General features: G+C 34.6%; 1 protein-coding gene across 1 annotated transcript in view; it reads right to left on the reverse strand.

The window, feature by feature from the left end:
* LOC149244040 (disease resistance protein L6-like) overlaps positions 1-19,434 on the reverse strand; it is a 45,335-nt gene extending 25,901 nt beyond the window's left edge. The window contains exons 1-5 of the mRNA XM_089371386.1: positions 19,059-19,434; positions 18,659-18,813; positions 18,449-18,558; positions 3,731-4,269; positions 3,129-3,612 (exon numbers count right to left, since the gene is read on the reverse strand). Of these exons, the coding sequence (XP_089227512.1) occupies positions 3,129-3,612; positions 3,731-4,206 (960 nt within the window). The 5' untranslated portion in view covers positions 4,207-4,269; positions 18,449-18,558; positions 18,659-18,813; positions 19,059-19,434. The remainder of the gene's footprint in view (positions 1-3,128; positions 3,613-3,730; positions 4,270-18,448; positions 18,559-18,658; positions 18,814-19,058) is intronic.
* Between the last annotated feature and the right edge of the window lie 872 nt (positions 19,435-20,306).

The raw sequence follows: 20,306 nt of genomic DNA on the forward strand, positions 1-20,306 counted from the left end.
GGTGCAAGGAAAACAACAAATATTGTGGCCATTATGTGTGGCATAAGGTGCATAATTGAAGGTCTAAAACATGTGCAGATAATCCTCTTGAGAGCAGGACAGAAGCATCCAATGAACGCTGCATATATTAAGAAAATTCCAGGATAGAAGCATCCAATGAACGCTACATGAATTCAGAAAATTCCAATGGAACAAGCTACAACAATAACATCTGGACGATGGAGTTTGAACATTCAAGGCCCCAATCAAAACATTCCCGGAGGTGCTTATCGTTGTCGTTATCCAAGATGGACAAATTAAAGGAGGCTTTTGGTGGCATAGTATCTAACATTGGGGTTCGTTGTTTATGTCTTTCGAGTCATATTTCATTGCTTCTCTTAAATCCTGTTCAATTGAGAAAGTCAAATTAGTTTGCGATTAGTCATTCATAGTTCACAATATTGGAAGAGCACATATCAAAGTCCTGAAGTAATTAAATTAATGTTAATGAGTGCGATACAATCATATGGTGTGATGAGTATTGCAAGATGAGTATTGCAAGAGTGCAATCATGAATTACACAACACAATTAAAGTGTTTGAGTGGAAGTTAAAGCAAAATCAAAATTTAATGAATCATATGACCAACAGATTAGAAGCAACAAAAGATTTTGAAACTGAGCTAGATATGAAAGAACAACTCATTAATGCACTCCATATTAAATTAAGTGAAAAACAAGATTTACTTGATGCACGATGTACAAAAAAGATAGATGCAGTGTGTGATACAAAATGCCTCATTCAAATAACAAATGTAAGTTGTGAAACAGATGACCTCATTCAACATGATGAAAGTTGTGATACAGATGATCTCATCCAACAATTTGTGCTACTAAATTATGCAACTAGTAATATTAAAGATTTAATTTAAAAGTTTGATGCAACATGTGATACAAATGAATTGTTAATAGAGATGATTGATGCTTGGTGTGATACAAATGACTTAATGAATGTCAGTAGCAACAGCAAGTGTGAAGAACAATAACAAGATGATCTTTCCAAGAAGGTGATCAGACATTGAGAATAAATTTCTTTCAACAAAGATCAACATGGCTTGGGATACAACAAAGAACACTTTTTATGTTCCAGATTTCTCAAAAGCAGTTCATTTTGTAAGTACATATTTTCTAGAAAATAACCAGAATCATGTTAAGTGTATAACCATTGTAAGAGAAAAGGTCATATGGAGAGCAAATGTTTTGACCTCCATCTTGCCACCATTGTGGCAATAAAAATTATCTATGTGAGAAATGTCGAATGCAGAAGAAGACTAAAGTGACAGTTAACTATGGCCTTTTCTTGCATGGCTCCTGTCTCTCATAATTTCATTTTATAATTTTTATTTGTTCTTAATTTTCTTTACGACAAAACTAAAATCATGATAATTAAATCTAAAAAGATCACCCATGGAAATTTCATCTATGATAACAATTGCTTGGAACAAGTCTCTTCTTATAAATATTTGGGTATTGACATTCCTTATCAGCTCAACTGGAATTACAATATTGAGAAAAGGATTATTGGAGGCTAGAAAGCTTATTATGAGCTTGAAAACAATTGTAAGGTTGTCAATCTTTGTATTTGGAGTAAAAAAGGTTCATCTTTAAGACCCTTGTCACCCTTGTTGTCCTATAAGATTGTGAAGACCTGGGTTGCAGTATATCTAGAGATTCATGGAGAAAGATTAAGATTATTCAAAAGCAATTCATAACCTACAATATCAAGATCAAGGGAAATACCCCCTATCCTATCCTCCTGATCGAAGCTGGCCTCTCCCTATTGAAAGCAGGGATATGTTTAAGTATCTAATGTATAAGAAGAAGCTTTAAAACATGGAATCCAAGTGGCTTCCTAAAATTATTACTTTAGTCAAAACCCCCACCTTTGCCTGAAGCGTGGGTGGCATAAGGATGCCTAGTCTTGGCTCAACCATTGGGGGATAAATGAGGAGATCATCTTGGGAAGCAAGGATAGTGTCAAAGATACTATCACCTCCAAATTTAAAGATACGCTATGGGATGACAAGGAGATGGAGAGTAAAAGGAAGATAAGATATTATAAGGAGGTGATAAACCCCACTCTTGAGAGCTAGAATTATCTTTCTGTTTTTACTAGCTTGAAGAAAAAGGTGAATATCGTTAATATTATAACTAATTCTCATGAGCTTTGAAGTGAAACCGGATGCATATATTCCCAAGACTCCCTCAGACGATAAAATTTGTCAACTTTGTGATACTAAGAGGGGGGAGGATGAAACGTACTTTCTTTTAGACAGCCCAACCCCTACTCACATATGCTCTCATTTCCCTAACATCTGTGACACTTGCCTAACATCTATCACACTTCCAATCTTCTTGACTTGTTAAGTCAACCCAACTATAGTAATCTTGGGTGCTTCATTCCCTTCTTTTTTAGCATAGAAATAAGATTCTAAAGAATTACAATTATATTCTTCTTCTTAAGGTGTAATAGACCGTATTGGTTTTAGTGGACTTTAATCGTCATCATCATCATAATAATTAAGTTTTAATATTATTATATTACAATTATAAAATTAATTGCAATCTATAAAAATAGGGGTAATCTAATTTATAGATGAAACGTCTTTTTTAAAAGCTTAAGTTTAAGTTTTCTAATCTGTATAATTTGAGTGCGTGGTTGTTAAATCTATTTATGCATTCAAAAGACATTCTTTCTTGAAATTGTTGAGATTCCAGTAAAAAAGTCTATTTTATCAGACAATGCCTAATAAATATAATAATAATTAATTTCCACATACACAACGACATTCATAAATGTGGTTGATATAAACCAATAAGCATATATCAACCACATTAATAAAAATTTAATAATATTAATTAATCTATAATAATAATAATTAAATTTTAGTATTGTTATTATGTAATATTAATTATAATAATTATTATATTAACTAACCTATATTTAGTGAGTATAGTGTTGGATTTTAGAATTAGGGTTTTAGCGTAGGGTTTTAAAATTGGGAAACAAAGATTTTTTTCAAGTTTTGAATTAAAATAAATGCTTTTGAAAACAATTTTCAACCAAAAATATGTGGTTATTAAATTTTACTTTGGACAACATGATGTTAAGAAAATAAAAACTTTTCGAACCACAATGCTTTTGCCAGAAATTTTCACGAAATTTGTCAACAAAGTCAGCCCTCATTTTCATGGAAAGACGCTTTCCTTCGTCGATACTGTCAATCTGCTCGAAATCCTGATTATAGCAGAGCAGATCACGAAGGAGCTTCTTTTGCAATTTAGGCAACTCATTCTTTCTGACATTAGAAAGAAAACATGACCTGCCATTAAAACTCAGACGTCTCAAGTTGTATAAATATTTAGCGAGAGTTGTTTTTCCTACTCCGCTCATTCCCACAATACCCACAACCATCGTGTCGCTAAGATCCCCTTGTTTCAGAATTTTATTGATCGGGGGATCCTCCGCCGCATGGTCGAGGCCGACTGGGTATTTGGCGACATATAATGATCCCCATTTAAATACCTCTTTCACAACGTCGTCAACAATTTTCTCCAAAATCTCCCCATGGTCACTGAAAAAAGCAAACAGAACAGATATATCGACTCATTATGGCTAGAATTGATTAAAGTAGATAGGAATTTTTTATATCAGTTAGATTCTGTAAAAAATGAAAAAAAGGTAATATTCACCTTTCGTTCAGTTTAAACAATATGCCAGAAATATCCGCGGCCTCGCTGAGGGCCTTCTTCCATTTTTCGATCTCTTCCAGGGAGACTCTTCCTTTGCTTTGGTGTTTATGAAAGGCATTGTTATAACATCCGCTCTCAATGTGACGAAGGTCTGCAGGCTCAACATCACAGAACACTGGAATAACCTTCCTGTTTTGCTCATGATATGATCTTAAAATCCAATGTAGCTCCTCCAGACACCATCTCGATTCAGCATAGCGTTCAGAAAAAATGGTAACATGAACAGAGGCACTCTGAATGGCGGCGTGGATTGCATCTGAGATAGTATCTCCCATGCGAATCTCATTTTTATCGAGGAAGACACGAAGCCCGTGACACTTTGTGAGGCGATTGTAGATGAGGCTAGCAAGGCGTTTCTTCACGTCGGGTCCCCTGTGATTTATGAAAACGTGGTATGCAGCTGGCTGTTGCTCCATTGGAAGTATGACGTTCTGCAGAAGGAGATGTGGTGTCCCGGATCAAAATGGGGAACGCTTAGCCTGCAAGAGAGATCGATGATAGCAATGAGGAAAGATTGACAAAAATGAGCATTTGTCATTAATGAATAGAAGTAAGCGTTTACCATGATTAAGGTTAAAAGAGAGCGAATTTTAACTTTATAATAGGCAGTTTAAGAGAGCGAATTTTAACTTTATAATAGGCAGTTTATTTTTATTTTTTTTCCGAAGAAAAAAAGCTATCCTTTCATTAATATATATAAAACAAAAAGACCCTTCATTAATATAAATAAAATAAAAAAAGATAAAAAGAATACTATATAAAAGGATACGACATATTTCAGTTTGCTTTTATCTAGACTCTTATTTGTCCAATCTATTATATACATATTAGCACCACTGTGTTCATTTTTTTCACTTTCTGATATTGTCTTACTATCCTTGCAAAAATTACATTCTGCTATTTGAGTTGCATGACAACTTACTAGGACTAAGTACAAAACTTTATACTAGAGATTTATCTAAAAAATTTGTTCCATACTTAGAGTGATTTAAATAAAATCAACATTTACCTAAAAGCCTACGAGTGATTGAAAAAACCAGCGTTTACCAGTGATCCCTGTTCAATAGGCAGTTTACTTGTATATGTAGTATTTTTTTTTGAATTTAGCGTCATTATCCCACATCCCACTCCTACATGGGCATGATTAATAAAACATACTATTGAACAATTCCACAGCTATGTAAACATTTTGCTTTTGAAACTTATGCGCGATAGGCTGTGCAGGTGGATTTAGGAGAGAGACATCTTAAAATTTTCAAACTTAACATTTATGGCACAAACCGCTATTCACGATTCTATTAGGTTTACAGTTTTAATCTGGAAAATATAGGTACTAAATATTATAGCATTAATAAATATTTCATATAAGCAATAAGCTTCAACTTAATATATAAATCTAATATCAAATATTAATATGTTAACTATTAAAATTTAAACTTATATTTTACTCGTACATTTCACATACTTTGATTTTTCTAATATACTTCCAAAACATAAAATTCAACCAACAGAGTTGGATGCTAAACCAAAAAACCTGACAGATTCAATTTCAACCACCTTAACACTCGGTGAATTAAATAATATTTAAATTAAATCAGACATTCTTTGATTTGAAATTCAAAATCTTTTGAATACTTTTCATTTCATCTGTTACATAGCCCAAGAATAGATTCTTGATATTAAATTTTGCATATTTAATTATTAAAAAATCAAAATTCCTCAAATTCAATTTCAATATAAACCACAGGATTTTACAATTTGTTGATGCAATGTAATCATCACTTTATAAATAAAAAAACACATTTTACACTTATTTAAAATTAATTAGAAAATAAAAATATAATCATTATTATTTTCTTTTAATTTTGGTTAAATTTAATTTCTTATTTTAATTTCTATTTCTTAAATTAAATTTACTTTATAGTCTAACTCATCTCAATATTTTAGAAACCTAAATTTAAAAATATAAAAAATATTTTCATACCATATTTAAACTTTACTTAAATATCTAAATTTAAAATTAGTAACTAAAATAATTAAATTTAAAATTATTAACTAAAATAATTAAATTTAATAGTGTATATATATAAAACATAAATTAAACATCAAACTTAAAATAAATTTATGCTTGAATATGATAATCCTGCTGACAGAGATGTGTTGTCCCCGATTGAATACGGTGAACGCCTGGCGTGAAAGAGAGATCGATGACAGCAATGGGAAAAGATTGACAAAAATGAGCATTTGATATTAATGAAAATCAGTGTCTTCTACGAGGAAATCTTACTCGCTAGATGGTGTCATTACAGGTCAAATCATGCTTCGAAACTATGTGGACCAAAAGTGTTTTTTGTATATGAATTTTTTTTCTCCTGCACAGGTGTTAAAAATATTTGGTAAATTTAATTTTCGGGGAGCTTTCGCGAAGCTAGGTTCGCGCACTGTGGCGCTGATTTCACGCACCGCGAAGCTGATTTTGCGTACTTGGATTTCGCACATCCCGGAACCATTCCAGAAACTTGATGAATACTCATAGCAAAAATAACAAGATAGGTTTGGAGCGACACACTAAAATTTAGTATTCATTTTTTAAACATGAAAATACATTTACATGACACTGCAGCGCATTCACCAAGTAAAAGTAAAAGTTTTACAGTGATTTAAACTTACGCGGAATAACACACAGTAAGAATAATTGTTGTTTTCACGCGCCCAACAAAATTTGCTCCACCATTTTCTCCACAGAGACTTGCCCTCTTTTTCTTACCTCTTACTCTCTAACCTATTACAAAACGACTTTTACATTCATATATAACTCAACATACAATTTTACATTTAATTCATGACATAGCGAAATTAATATGATGTTGTTGTTGAGTGTAATATGATGTTGTTGTTACCCGGATGCGGGTGGTAGGATTAGTGTTAATGCTCAAGCGAGCGAGGAGGGCAGCTGGCGTCCTTGCGTCTTCGATGATTGAATGCATGGCAGAACATTTAATTCCCTTAATGCCTCACTCGGCTCACGGCAGGCGGGATTTGTTTATCAAGATGGTTAGCAGGTTCAGTAAAGCATTTCTCAGGGAGCCGACATTCCTTTGGCAGCACTCAGGCAAATACGCTCCTGAGCGAATAGTTTCGCGTGCTCCAGAGGCAGAGTGGCGCACTTGGAAACCTCCCTGGTTCCATAGGCGCAAACTCCTAGCCAGCTCAATTACTTGGATCACGACTCATAGGCTTTGCATCTGGTATGGTAACTATCTGGTATTTTGGTTTCTTTTTGGAATAGCTCAAGTCTCTGCTCTCGGGACAGTTGAATATTTTCAATTTGGGCCAAGATTTGAAGGATTCAGGAAAGATTTAGAAGTTCAGAGTCATAGTTGGGTGAAGTCTTTCCTGGGCATCCACTACTCCGGGTACTGGTATAATTGGTGTCTGTTTCCCTTTTGCACCCAAAGTCTGGTTCGCCCCCTTGCAATGGCTCCCCGAAAACGCGGAATTCCCCGAAGAGGCAGCAATTATGGAGGTCGTGGGGGTAATAGGGGCAGAGGAGAACCTATTCCCCGTCGTATCGTCCCGCTCGCCTCCATCTCTCCGTCATCCCCTTCTTCTGAACACTCTGGCCCTTCTCTGCACAGTTCCCTTCACTCCTGTCGGTTCAAATTCAAAAGCAAATTACACAAGCCCTCCATTTCTGCCCTGCTCACTGTTATTTTTTCTGAGGAAGAAGAGGATTCCTCAAGCTCAGATGAACACATCAGGGACAGTCCTCTCTCTCACAATCCCAGTAACTCTCAAGGAAGTGAAGCCGGTGACATTCTCAATGCCCCAGACCCGCTTCAGACTGAAGAACAACGCGAGGATTCGCCCCATCATTCTATCTCTGCTAATGAAGATATCATTCCCTGCGCTCCAGCGTCTTCCTCAGGCAACATATTGCACATGGTGTCTCCTCCGGATCGAACAGAAAGGGATAACGAGGATAACATGGGGGTCGAATGGGTCAGTTCTCCAGACCGCGACATGGATGCAGATAATGATATGCCACCTCAGGCATAAGCTTTCCGTCTCAGCACGAAGTCTCAGAATGAAGGTTTTGTTTTGAACTTGTTCACAGTGGTTTTCTTCCAGAATTTTCACTATGGCGCACTATTATCTTCCAGTTTATAAGTCTGCTTTTCTAGTTTTTTGTAATAGCCTCAGAACTGTAGGATGGCGGGAAACGCAGGATAGATCTATTTTGGGGTTAATATATTTTGAAAACTGGGTCTTATGGATTGTAATCAGACATATCAGAGCTGTATGCAGCAGACTTTTTGATAGAGGGCTGGCTGTAGCCCCCTCAGAGGTCCATACCTCTCTGTAAATATTTTTTACCTTTTTATTTAATAGAATAGTCTTTACTTAGAAAAAAAAAAATATGATGTTGTTGTTGAGTGTGATCAGAATCGCGCACGTGTTTCTGAAGTGTGGTCAAATGTTGTTGAATGAATGCTTGCCCATATCTGTTTACCAAAGTACATAACTTCTTTAAATGCCTTCGCTGAGTTTCTGAATGTTTCACGTTCGGTCCTTCTATCTTCAAGCAAAGACACAACCTGCAAAACTACGTTTGACAGGTATGGCTGCTGTCAAGCTGTTTATTGCGGTGGTTGGGATTATTATTTCCAACCACTGGTGCATACAATGCTACAGGTCATACAAGTGCTCATATTTTCTCCAGGGAAGGGACTAATACTAATTTATATGATGGTTGTTTTATCATTACAACAACAAATGACGTATGATGTAATTCCTTACAGTATCTTGCCATTGTATATGCTCCTCTCTGTCACATCAACTCAGAACAGTATCATGCTTATATGTAGTGTATGCTGCTCAAATGTGTTTATGGCTCTCGTTTTTTTTCCAAAGTCACAATTAGTAGCTGATATCTTGTGAGCTGTTCTTAGTTATCTTTCCTTGAAAATACCAGCATCTGAAAAGATGATACATGTAGAGTTCCTTCTCATATAATATATATATCAGGCTTTTTTCATACTGGAAAAGAATGAATAGAAGTATGGTTTACCATGTTTAATTGTAAAAGAGAGCTAACTTTATATTTAACAGTTAACTTGTATCTAAAATAATACTTTTTTTGAATTTAGCGTCATTATCCGACATCCCATTCCTCAAGGGGCAGGATTAACAGAACATACTATTCGACACTTCCACAACATGTATATCAGCTATGTAATTTTTTTTGTTTTCAAACTTAGGTGCGAAAGGTTGAGCAGGTTGACCGAGGAGATACATACCTGTTTTAAAAATCCAAACACAACATTTACCAAACATACCTCTATTCACGGCTATACCAGGAAACACAGCTACTAAATACTAAAGCACTAGGGTCGGTAATATTTTACCAGTGTTGCGGGGGAGCACCCCCTCCCCTGAACCCTCTCCCAATCCGCGCTCCAGGCCGGAGCGGCTTGGGAGCGCGCTCTCGAAATCGCTCCCGGGAAAAGAAATTGCGCTCCCTACCAAAACAGGGAGCGACTTCGAGAACGTCACTCCTGTCGCTCTGGGAGCGAAAAATAAAGCCCGGGAGCGATCCCGATCGCTCCCGGGCTTTATTTTTCGCTCCCGGAGTGACGCACGCTGCCGCCAGGAGTGAATCAGGCGGAAAAAAAATCTGTGCGGTAAAAGAAAAAAAAAATTAAGAAATTTTTTGTTATATAAAGGCATGGAGGGCTTTTTTTAAGTCATTGTGACTTGAGTGAGCCAAGGAGAGCCAAGGAGCAAGGAGCGAGGAGTGAGGAGCGAGCACCGAGGAGCAAGGAGTCTTGGATTTGAGGTAGGTTAGTAACCTAGTAATTTATTATTTACTCCTAATTTCTAGAATCTAAATAAATAAAATTAATAAATACATTTTTCTCATTCCCATTCCCATTCCATTTATTAAATTTTACAGATTCAAAACTACAAATTTCAAACATCATGGACCTGGTTATATTTCTTGGCATTTTCTTCTTCTTGGTTCTTTTTCTGGTTATTATGGTGCTAGAGAGTAGGAAAAGGAGGGTTCAAAATGAAGAGGGGGATGAAAAAGGGGGACAAAGTGGATTTGATGAAAACCCTGGTGAGGGGGAGCTAGAGGAGGGTGAACATGATTCGACAACTAAAAAAACTAAACAAGACCAAACCCCATTGTGGAAATATGTTAACAGGGCTAAAGCAGGGAAAGGGGGTGGAACCACTAAATTTCATTGCCCCCATTGCAACAATAATTATACAAGTTCATACACGCATGCCGGAAAACGCCTCTACGGGAAAAGGCCATGGGATGGAGATAAACAAATAGGAATCAAAACTTGTGCAGCAGATAGAGCCAAATACATAAGGGAAGAGGAGGAAGCCCAATACAAATCTAAAAGATCAATGGGTTTCTTTGAACCAAGCTCACAATCACAAGCACAAATAACTCCTTCAGCATCCTCCCAAGGCAGTGGATATGGAGGCATAGGGTCACCAGCATTAAGGTGTAGAACCATATCAGATTTTCTTGATGAGGGGTGTAGGAATGATGTGGATTCAAAAGTTTACAGGTTTCTCTATGCATGTGGAATACCATTCAATGTTCTTCGCTCACCTTATTGGCACGAAATGGTTTCTACCATAAATTATGCCCCTAAAGGATACAAGAGCCCTGGGTATGACAAGGAAAGAACTGTTGGACTTGATCATGACAAAGCAAAAATATCACATTCTTTGAATAGAATGACAAATTCTTTGACTGACCATGGGGTGTCCATTGTATTTGATGGATGGACAAATGTAAAAGGCAAGCCATTGATAAGTGTTCTTGTTATCTCTGTTAGTAGTGCCATCTTTCTAAATGCATATGATTACTCAGAGAAGTTCAAGACCGACATCAACATTGCGGAAGCATTACTTGAAACAATTGACCATATTGGGCCATACAATGTCATCCAAGTGATCACTGATAATGCTCCTAATTGTAAGTCGGTGGGAGCAATTATTGAGGATAAATACCCCAACATATTTTGGTATGGGTGTTTGGTTCACACATTGAACCTTTTGATGCATGATGTTGTTAAGAACAAAAATGAACAATACAAATGGATTGGTGATTTGTACAAGAAAGGAAAACAAATGATAAAATTTATTACAAATCATAGCAATACCCATGGCCTTTTCCGCAGTCACTCAAGATTGGAGTTGTTGAAGATTGCGAGGACTAGATTTGGTAGCTATTACCTCACCTTCAGGCGCCTTCTGAAGGTAAGAGAGTCATTGGCTAGCATGGTATCAAGTCCACACTGGTAGGTATTAAAGGAAAGGGCTACAAACTGACAAGCGAGGTTTTGAACTGGTGGAGGAGGCCGCTCTTGATGGTATGTTTTGGGCAAGTGTGAGGCAAGTATTGGATTTCACCAAGCCCATTTATCACATGATTCAATTTGCAGATATAGATAAACCAGTGATTGGTGAGGTGTATGAGCATATGGATACCATGTTGGGGCAAATAAAAGATATTGTTCATAACAATGATCCCGACTTGTACAAACTGATTCACGGTTGTGTGTGTGTATGGTGGAATAAACTTAATCTTCCACTACATTGCTTGGCGTATATCCTTACGCCAAAATACTACTCTACATCTTGGTTGGGCCAACTTGCACTAGGGGGTGGGGTTAGGACCATACTCCATTTAGATGAAGAGGTATCTAGAGGATATTTGGATGCATTAGAAAAGTTGACACCTGACAAGGAGGAATGTGCTAGTGTGCGCCTTGAAATAGGCAGATACTTCAGTGGCACTGGTTTGTTTGGTACCTTCCATGCAATAGAAGACAGAGACAGATTTGATGCTCTCACATGGTGGGATTCATATGGCGGCCAGGGAATTTTGCCAAAATTGGCAAAAAAAGTTCTATCACAGGTTGTAAATACTTCTTCTGCAGAGAGGTGTTGGAACACCTACAGCTTCATACATAATGTGAAAAGAAACAGACACAGTTAAAACCAGGCAGAAAGCTTGGTTTATGTGCACTACAACTTGAGGTTGTTGAGTCATTACTGTGATCGGGCTTATGAGGATCCAACATATAAAATTTGGGACAACCACCCAGAGGATGACAATTTGGAGGATGGCACTATACATCTTGAGGAACTGAAAGAGGAACTTATAAGGGATGAAGATGAAGCAGCTGCAGCAGCCATGCCACCTCCACCATCTAGTAGCAGTGCTCGAGTTCCGAGTCTTGTTCCTTTGTTGTCGCCACCTCCATCTACACCCTCACATGGAGGGCATGTGCCTTCTAGTTCTGGTCGTCGGTCTGTGCGGGAGACTCCTAGAAGACCACCACGACCTGCTCATACAGTAGACTTTCGTGGCAAGGGCCACATGCAATAGTAGATAATAGATTTACACTTTACTTGTCTTTTCTAGTTTCTAATAGTTTTCATAACTGTTGAGTCTTGAGCCCTTGACTCTTGACTCTTGACTCTTTCATGTCATAATGATATTTTTTGTAAACAATATATGATTGTGACAATGAAAGTTTGAAGTTTAAAGTTGGCAATTATAACTCATTGGTAATGATTGTGAATTATGAATAAGATGCTTAGTGAAAGACTAAAGTTGTTTCATTTAATTTCATAATTCATTTTATAACATTTCATTTCATGTTAACAGTTAAAAACTTAGATATTATTTCTTGTAATAGTTAAACTTAGCTTACAAGTACAACTTTGGTGATCAATGATGATAAATGTTATATATTGAATTTTCAATTTTGAAAGCTTGAAGTTGAAACTTTAAGATTGAATTTGATGAATCATGATTCACAAGACTCAATATGTTGCAGTTGTAATATGTATGTTACTAACTTGTGGACGTGGTTGATGAAGATTATAACTTCTAGATGATTGATGTGATATGGTTCAATGACCAATCTATGTTTTTTTATGTTTTTTATATCTTATTCATCATTCTACATGTTTTTGTTGACATATATGTATCAAAATATAAAAAGTATAAAAATATATATATATTTTTAAAAATTCGCTCCAGGATTCACTCCCAAACTGGGAGCTTCTAAAAATGTCACTCCCACTCCCGTTTTCGCTCCCGTTCCCTGCTTTCGCTCCCACTCCCAAGTAACCCTGTATTTTACAATTTTGAAAGAATTCGACATTGATGCAATGAACAATCACTCTATCAAGAGGGTACTTTAAACTTATTTAAATTTAATTCGAAAATATAAATATAATTATTATTATATATTTTTGATTTGGGTTAAGATTTACTTTATTAGTCCATGCCTTTTGGGTTAGGCATCACAGTAATAAGTGTATTAATGTGTTAGGGATTATATTAATCTATTTTCAACTCTGTATTAATGTGCATGGTATCAAAATTATTTTGGAAATTTTAAATCAAAATTTAAAAATTATATAACTTTTAAAAATTATTATAATGATTTTAACCAAAGTTATTTAATGAAAGTCTATGCTTTGAGGTTTTATTTGGCCTCTTACCAAGGCACCAACCCATATTAGTTTAGTGTCTAAAATTACTAGAACTAAAACATTCCTAACTTGTTTTTTTCTCATTACTGCCAAAAATGTTTAGCCATAAATTTTTAACTCCATCCATTTTCCATTATCGATTTTCCATTCTTTCCATGCTTATAACATGTGAGCTTGATAACCTTCCATCTTGATGGCATATGGGCTTTGTCATCACGAGCTTTATCATCACTTGTCATTTCACATCTTTGACAACATATCTGAAAATGCTTAGCAAACACGAAAACTACTACACTGGTATAGTTGATGCAGTAGACAGACGATCCTAAGATGATCCCACTGAAAATGTTTGGCAAACACGAAAACTACTACACTACTCTAGTTGACGCGATAGACAGACGATCATAAGATGATCCTACAGGCTCAATTTGTTGCAAGAGTTGCAAGATATGTAGTTCCAATTCCAAATACAGGAGCAACATAACCCGTATAACTACCCTGATTGGCCAAATGTTAAGGGAGGAAGTGGAATACCTTCTATTAGAAAACACAACTACTTTTGCAGCGACAATCATATCTTGGTAATTTCGTATCCTGGTAATTTTGTATCCTCTATTTGGTGTAAATTGAATGATTGAGCCAAGATTGTGGTAATTTCGTATCCTTCCCCTTGTATCCTGGTAATTTCATATCATTCCTTTTTGTGAACTTCAAACGCAAATAAAGAAAGTCAAACTGGGTGACTTGGCATTGGTAACAGCCTAATTCACCACCAAATATACACCATAATAGAATGGAGTGGCTAAACAAAAGAATTAGGTCATGTAGGAAATGAGTATGCTTAAAGCTAGAAATCTATCCAATGATTTTTGGGTTTAGGTTATTGCTTATTCAATCTATATAAATTGAATATATCTCTAACAAATAGTGTGAAAGGTAAAGTGTCTCAAGAAGTATGGAGTGGCACAAAACCAAGTGCTTCTCATTTCATATTGTTTGGTTGTATTTCCTATGCACATGTCATAGAAAAGCTAAGGAAACTTGATAAAAAGAAGTGGAAAATGCATTTTCATTGGGTACAATGAATAGTCAAAATCCTATAGACTAATCCAATTACTAAGAAGTTTGACATGTTCGAGAAGAGCTAAGGAAACTTGACAAAAGAAGTGGAAAATGCATTTTCATTGGGTACAATGAATCTTCAAAAGCGTACAGACTAATCCAATCACCAAGAAGTTTGTGGTGGGAAGACATGTAAAAGTCGTGGAGTGATCAAGATAATGAAGGAATGTATAGTAGAAATCCATCTCTACTAATAGATGAATAGGTGGAAAGTTAAATATAGAAATCCCCTGCACCAAGATTTTAGAGGTTACAAGAGCAAAGACAAGAAGACAGTTCTTCCAACACAGAGTCAACAAATTCAATGAGAAACTAGAGAAATAGTCCTTCCAATTGTGAGTCAAAAACTTTAGCAAGAAATCAACAAAATATGAGAAGGGAAATATATGACTAATGCGATGACATGGATCGATAAGCTCATTATTTCTTATTATCTTATCAGCCTACTTACTTTGAAGAGGTAGTGAAAGAAGAGTTTTGGGTACAAGCTATGAATGAATATATTGAAGCTATTGAAAGGAATGAGAGATGGAATCTTGTTGATCTCCCAATAGATAAAACCAGCATTGATGTTAATTGGGTGTACAAGAAAAAAATGGATGAGAAAGGCAAGGTGGAGAAATATAAGGCAAGGTCAGTTGCTAAAGGATTTGCTCAACAACTAAGTATTGACTATGGTTAAATCTTTGCTCTAGTAGCTAGGTTTGATAGTATTAGAGTTGTGTTATCCATTATATCCTAGATCAAAGGCCAATTTACAAGATGGGCATGAAGTCAACTTTCTTAAATGGCTAACCAAAAGAGGAGTTTTATATAGATCAATCACTAGGGTTTGAAGTAAAAGGCCAAGAGTACAAAGTTTACAAGTTGAAGAAAGCCCTGTATGGTTTGAAGGAAGCTCCAAGAGCTTGGTATAGTCAAGTTGGTTCATATTTACTCAACAACAAGTTCAACAGGAGAAATAATGAGCCCACTCTCTATACCAAATTAGATTAAGTTAAAATGATTATAATGTATTTATATTGATGGCATTGATATATACCAGGAATCTATTGATATATTATTTCAAAGTTGTTATGAAAACATAATTTGAGATAGCAAAGCTTGATCTCATGGAGTATTTTTTGGGAATTGAATTAAGGTAATATGCTTGAGGGATTTTCATATGTCAATGAAATTATGCTACAAATATCTTAAAGAGATTTAGGATGGACAAATGCAAACTAGCACAGACAGGTAATATGCTTAAAGGATTTTCATATGTCAATGAAATTATGCTACAAATATCTTAAAGAGATTTAGGATGGACAAATGCAAACTGGCAGAGACACCTATTGCAATAGGAACAAAATAGGACAAGCTAGATGATGGACCAATAGTTGATTTAACATTATATAAGAAGTGTGTAGGCAATCTCATGTACGTTACTACAACTAGTCCTAATGTTATGCATGGAATTGGTTACATATCTACATTTATGGAGTCTCCCAAGGAATCTCACTTGAAAGTTGGAAAAAGTATTTTGATGTATATTGCAAGTACAATTGATTATGGATTTTGGTATACAAGTTCTAAAGACAACACACTTACAAGATACTCAAACAATGATTTTGCTAGCAATATTGATGATATGAAAATAACCTCAAAATATGTTTTTCATATGGACACAAATTTGATATTATCCATTTCTAAGAAACAACCCATTGTCTCCATGTCTTCTATGAAAGCAAAAGATGTAACAATTACTATAGTAGCATGCCAAGAAGTAGGACTAAGAATACTTTTGAACGATATTACCCCTATAGAAAAGGAACCAACTTCCTTTTTGGTGGCAACAACTCAACAATTGCATTATCAAAGAATCATGTGTTTCACAAGAAAAGGAAACACATTGACATTCTTTGTGACTCAAGAATTGCATTATCAAAGAATCATGTGTTTCATGAGAAAAGAAAGCACATTGACATTAGTTGTCACTTTATTCATGAAACAATGGTGACATATTTCCTCAAATTTGAAGATGTAGAGATCAACTAGGAGATATTTTTACTAAGCCTATGGGAAGATTTCTGTCACTTTATTCAGACAACAATGGTGACATATTTCCTCAAATTTGAAGATATAGAGATTAACTAGCAGATATTTTCACCAAACCTATGGGAAGATTTCTTTTAGAGTTTCAGAAACAATTTTTATCAATAAAAATATTGTCAATAAAATATTTATCTCATATATATATATGAATTGACTGATTTACCTTCGACCAAAAAGTTTTTACAAAATTTATCCATTAAAATACAATTAATAAACTATTTATCTAAAAATAAATAAAATACTTCGACAAATTCACCCTCATAACTAATAAAATATTTATATTTTATTTAAGGAAAAATTATTCCTAGAAAACTTATATACAAATTATTCTATGCTGTAGGCTAAAGGAAATCAGGATTGAAACTTTTAGCATATTTCAGAGTTAAAATCTCTGAAAAAAAAATTCAAATTTCCGATTTGTAACTTCACAAGTAATTTTTAATTAAATTACAAATGTTATAATGACCATGATTAACATTGCTACACAACTTCTATTTGTCTCAATAATTTGCTCGCCTCAACGAATCAGTGCCTAATTTACCCCTACGCATTACAATATGTCATTCTTATATCAGAACATAAGTGGACGTATCCATTTTACATCTTCATGTTACAACTTACAGTGCGTCATTCGTACAGAGGCATATATTCGACGGTTTTAAAAGATTCTATTTGAGAACACTAGGGTCTTTATTATTATTCATTGGATTAACAAGATTTGCTTTATTGAGTTTTATTCTACAGTCCGGGTAATTCTGTAAAATTGGGTAATTCTGTAAAATTGAAATTTTATTATTTTTAAAAATAAAAATAAAAAAAATTAATTATACAAAATATTTAAATAATATTAATTTATAAAAATATTTAAATTTACCTCTAAAGAAATTGAATCTCATTTAACTCATATTAAATCTATATTTAAAATAAAACTATAGTAATATTAATATATGTGAAATAAAACTGAAAACAAAATGTGTTTTTTTTTAAGACTAACCTAAGTACTCACGGGGATTTGAACCGGTGAACTATCGCAAGGAGTGTTATTCACCGTCAATCCAAAGCCCGGTGGACAACTGAAAACAAAATGTTAGAGAAGAAAACATACTCTAAATTAATTTGTTCGACATGCACAGATTCAATCTGTTGAGACGATTTGTTTCAATGATCAAATTTGCTATTGGTATAACCTATACTCTGTAAATTACTTTGTTTGACCTGCTCAGATTCAGATATCTGTCAGAGGATATGCTCCGATAATCAGATCTGTTATGGGTTCACATTATGTTTTTAATTACAGTTTACTCTAATATTTCTATTATTTTTGGGAGTTGTCTATAATGCGACTTTTTGGGGATTCCGTCACGGCGGAAGAAATTGAGGTTAAATCTTGATTTGTTGCAGTTAAAATGGTTTTTTAATTACATATTTGGATTCAGCGCCCTGAAAAACCCCTGCGACGCTTTCATTGTGTAGAAACTAGCTATCAAACTTGCGATTCCAATAAATTCCTGCCCAATTTTGACCGAAAAAACCCGCCGGAAAAACTTTCAAAAAGTCGCGTTATAGACAACTGCTTATTTTTGCAGCTCAATTTTGATTTGCTCCTAAGCTTGATACTATCATCCATGACCGAACTGCACAAATTGATATCCGTTTCGTTATATTAAAAAAATCACCACTCTTTTGAATGGAAAACAGCTAACCGATGCAATTGTGAATTGATAAGTACTTCAATGTCTACAAACCCTACAAATATCCCTGCTTGCCAATCCAACCTACAAATCTATACTGTTTGCGAAACAGAGTATGCAGTTAAAAGCACTTGTCCAATCTTCTGATCGGCAATAATATTGGAGAACGGCCACAACAAAAACAAAATGGAAAAAAACATAAGAACAGTACCTGATATTGTAAGCAGAACTGAGAAAACCCCAATATGGATAAATATTCCACGGCATCATACAAAATGTCCAAAATTAATTGGAATTAAGAGAAAGGATGAAGATAATTGTCTGCCAAATCATACAGATCTCATAAACAAGTCTCTTCGGTACAGATTCAATAAACAGTTATCTACTAGAGATGTCTATAGCAAGCAAAATCTGAACTTACAGATCGCCGCTGTTTCAAGTCCTGCCGACGGTTCCGTTGCCCGCGATCGCTGGAAGTTGCACGGATTCGAACCAACGTATCCAGAATGTGCAATCCAATGGAAACTTGCGGAACCGACCGTCAAAGAGTTTGCAGGCGCGCTGAAGACGATGTAGCTGAAATCAAAAGAGAGGGCTGCCGAAATCGTAAGGCAAAACAGAGGAATCTGACTCGTAAAAAGAATCGTAAGACAGAACAGAGGAATCTGACTGGTAAAAACAAAGATTACAATCTGATCTCAATCGGCAGAAATAAAACTTACAATCAGCAAAACAAGAAATCCATGGAGATCCAGAGACGGCAAACAAAAACATGATTCACACAAAGGAAATATGAGTTTTTGATTTCGAAAAGGGTATACCTTGTTTACAGAACGAAAGCTCCTGACGCACAAAAGAGGGTCTACACAGCGCTAAGAAGGTAAACCACAACAGAAGATGTGTGTATGGGTTCACAGTTTTCAGCAAACCCACAAAATGCACAAATAAGTATATATATATTAAATCAATATGCTTGGAAGGGCCTGGAATTATAAACCACAGTAAATGAGAGCAGGTGGAGGCTCAGAATACAAGCTCAGCTCGTGGGGTTGTAAAGCTCTTGCCGCACCTGTTTGTTGCCCTCTATATCTAGGCAATGGGAGCTATAATGAATATAAAGCAAAGCACAGCTGCCCAGTCGAACCAGGAAAGTGGCGGGTAGTAGGGTTGGAAACATTAGACCAAATATTACATCAAATTTGACGCTTCTCTTGACAATTTTATTAATTATTTTGTACAGATTATAATGAATAGAAAGCCAATCACAGATGAGGAAGGTGGATGGTAATAGGGCTGGAAATTTGAAAACTAAATAATATGTCAAATTGGAGATGATGAAAACTTTATCAATTATGTTAAACAAAGAAAGATGATTTTTTTTGGGATGGATTTAAAAAAAAAGAATGATGATTGTTTGAATGGAATTTTGATCATATTTAATAAAAAATAAGTTGATTTAATTTAAATTTAAATTTTGATTGCTAAATGGAACTTTGATTATATTTAATAATAAATTATATAATTTAAATTTAAAATTTGATTTTTAAATACTTGAAAAGTGAATAAAATAATTATAATTAAAAAAGATTTAAGATTACATAAACATGATATCTAAACATTTAAGTTATTGGTTATAGATTTTAATAATTTTAATTTTAATTTTAATTGTTAAATAGAATTTTGATTATACTTAATAAAAAATTATATAATTTAAATTTACATTTTGATTTTCTAAATATTTAAAAACGGAATAAAATTAAATTAAATATTTAAAAACGGAATAAAATAAAATAATTATAATTAAGGAAGATTTAAAATCACATAAACATGATATCCAAACCTTCAAGTCATTGGTCATAGATTTTAATAGCTTCAAGTGAGGTTTATAAACATTCATTTTGCAAGTGTATTGTTTTTATTTCAATAAATAGTTTCAGTGTGTCAATTGTCACTATTCTAAATTCAAGGATGTGTCGGTCTTTGTTTCATAATTCTGTGTTTTAATATTTAATAAATAATTAAATTATTGATTTTAAAAAATTGAGAAAAAAACAATGAGTCATAATATG

This window comes from Pinus tabuliformis, chromosome 8 (genome assembly GCF_031772625.1).
Source record: "Pinus tabuliformis cultivar Carrire ecotype Pingquan chromosome 8, CPIR1, whole genome shotgun sequence".
NCBI classification, from domain to species: domain Eukaryota; kingdom Viridiplantae; phylum Streptophyta; class Pinopsida; order Pinales; family Pinaceae; genus Pinus; species Pinus tabuliformis.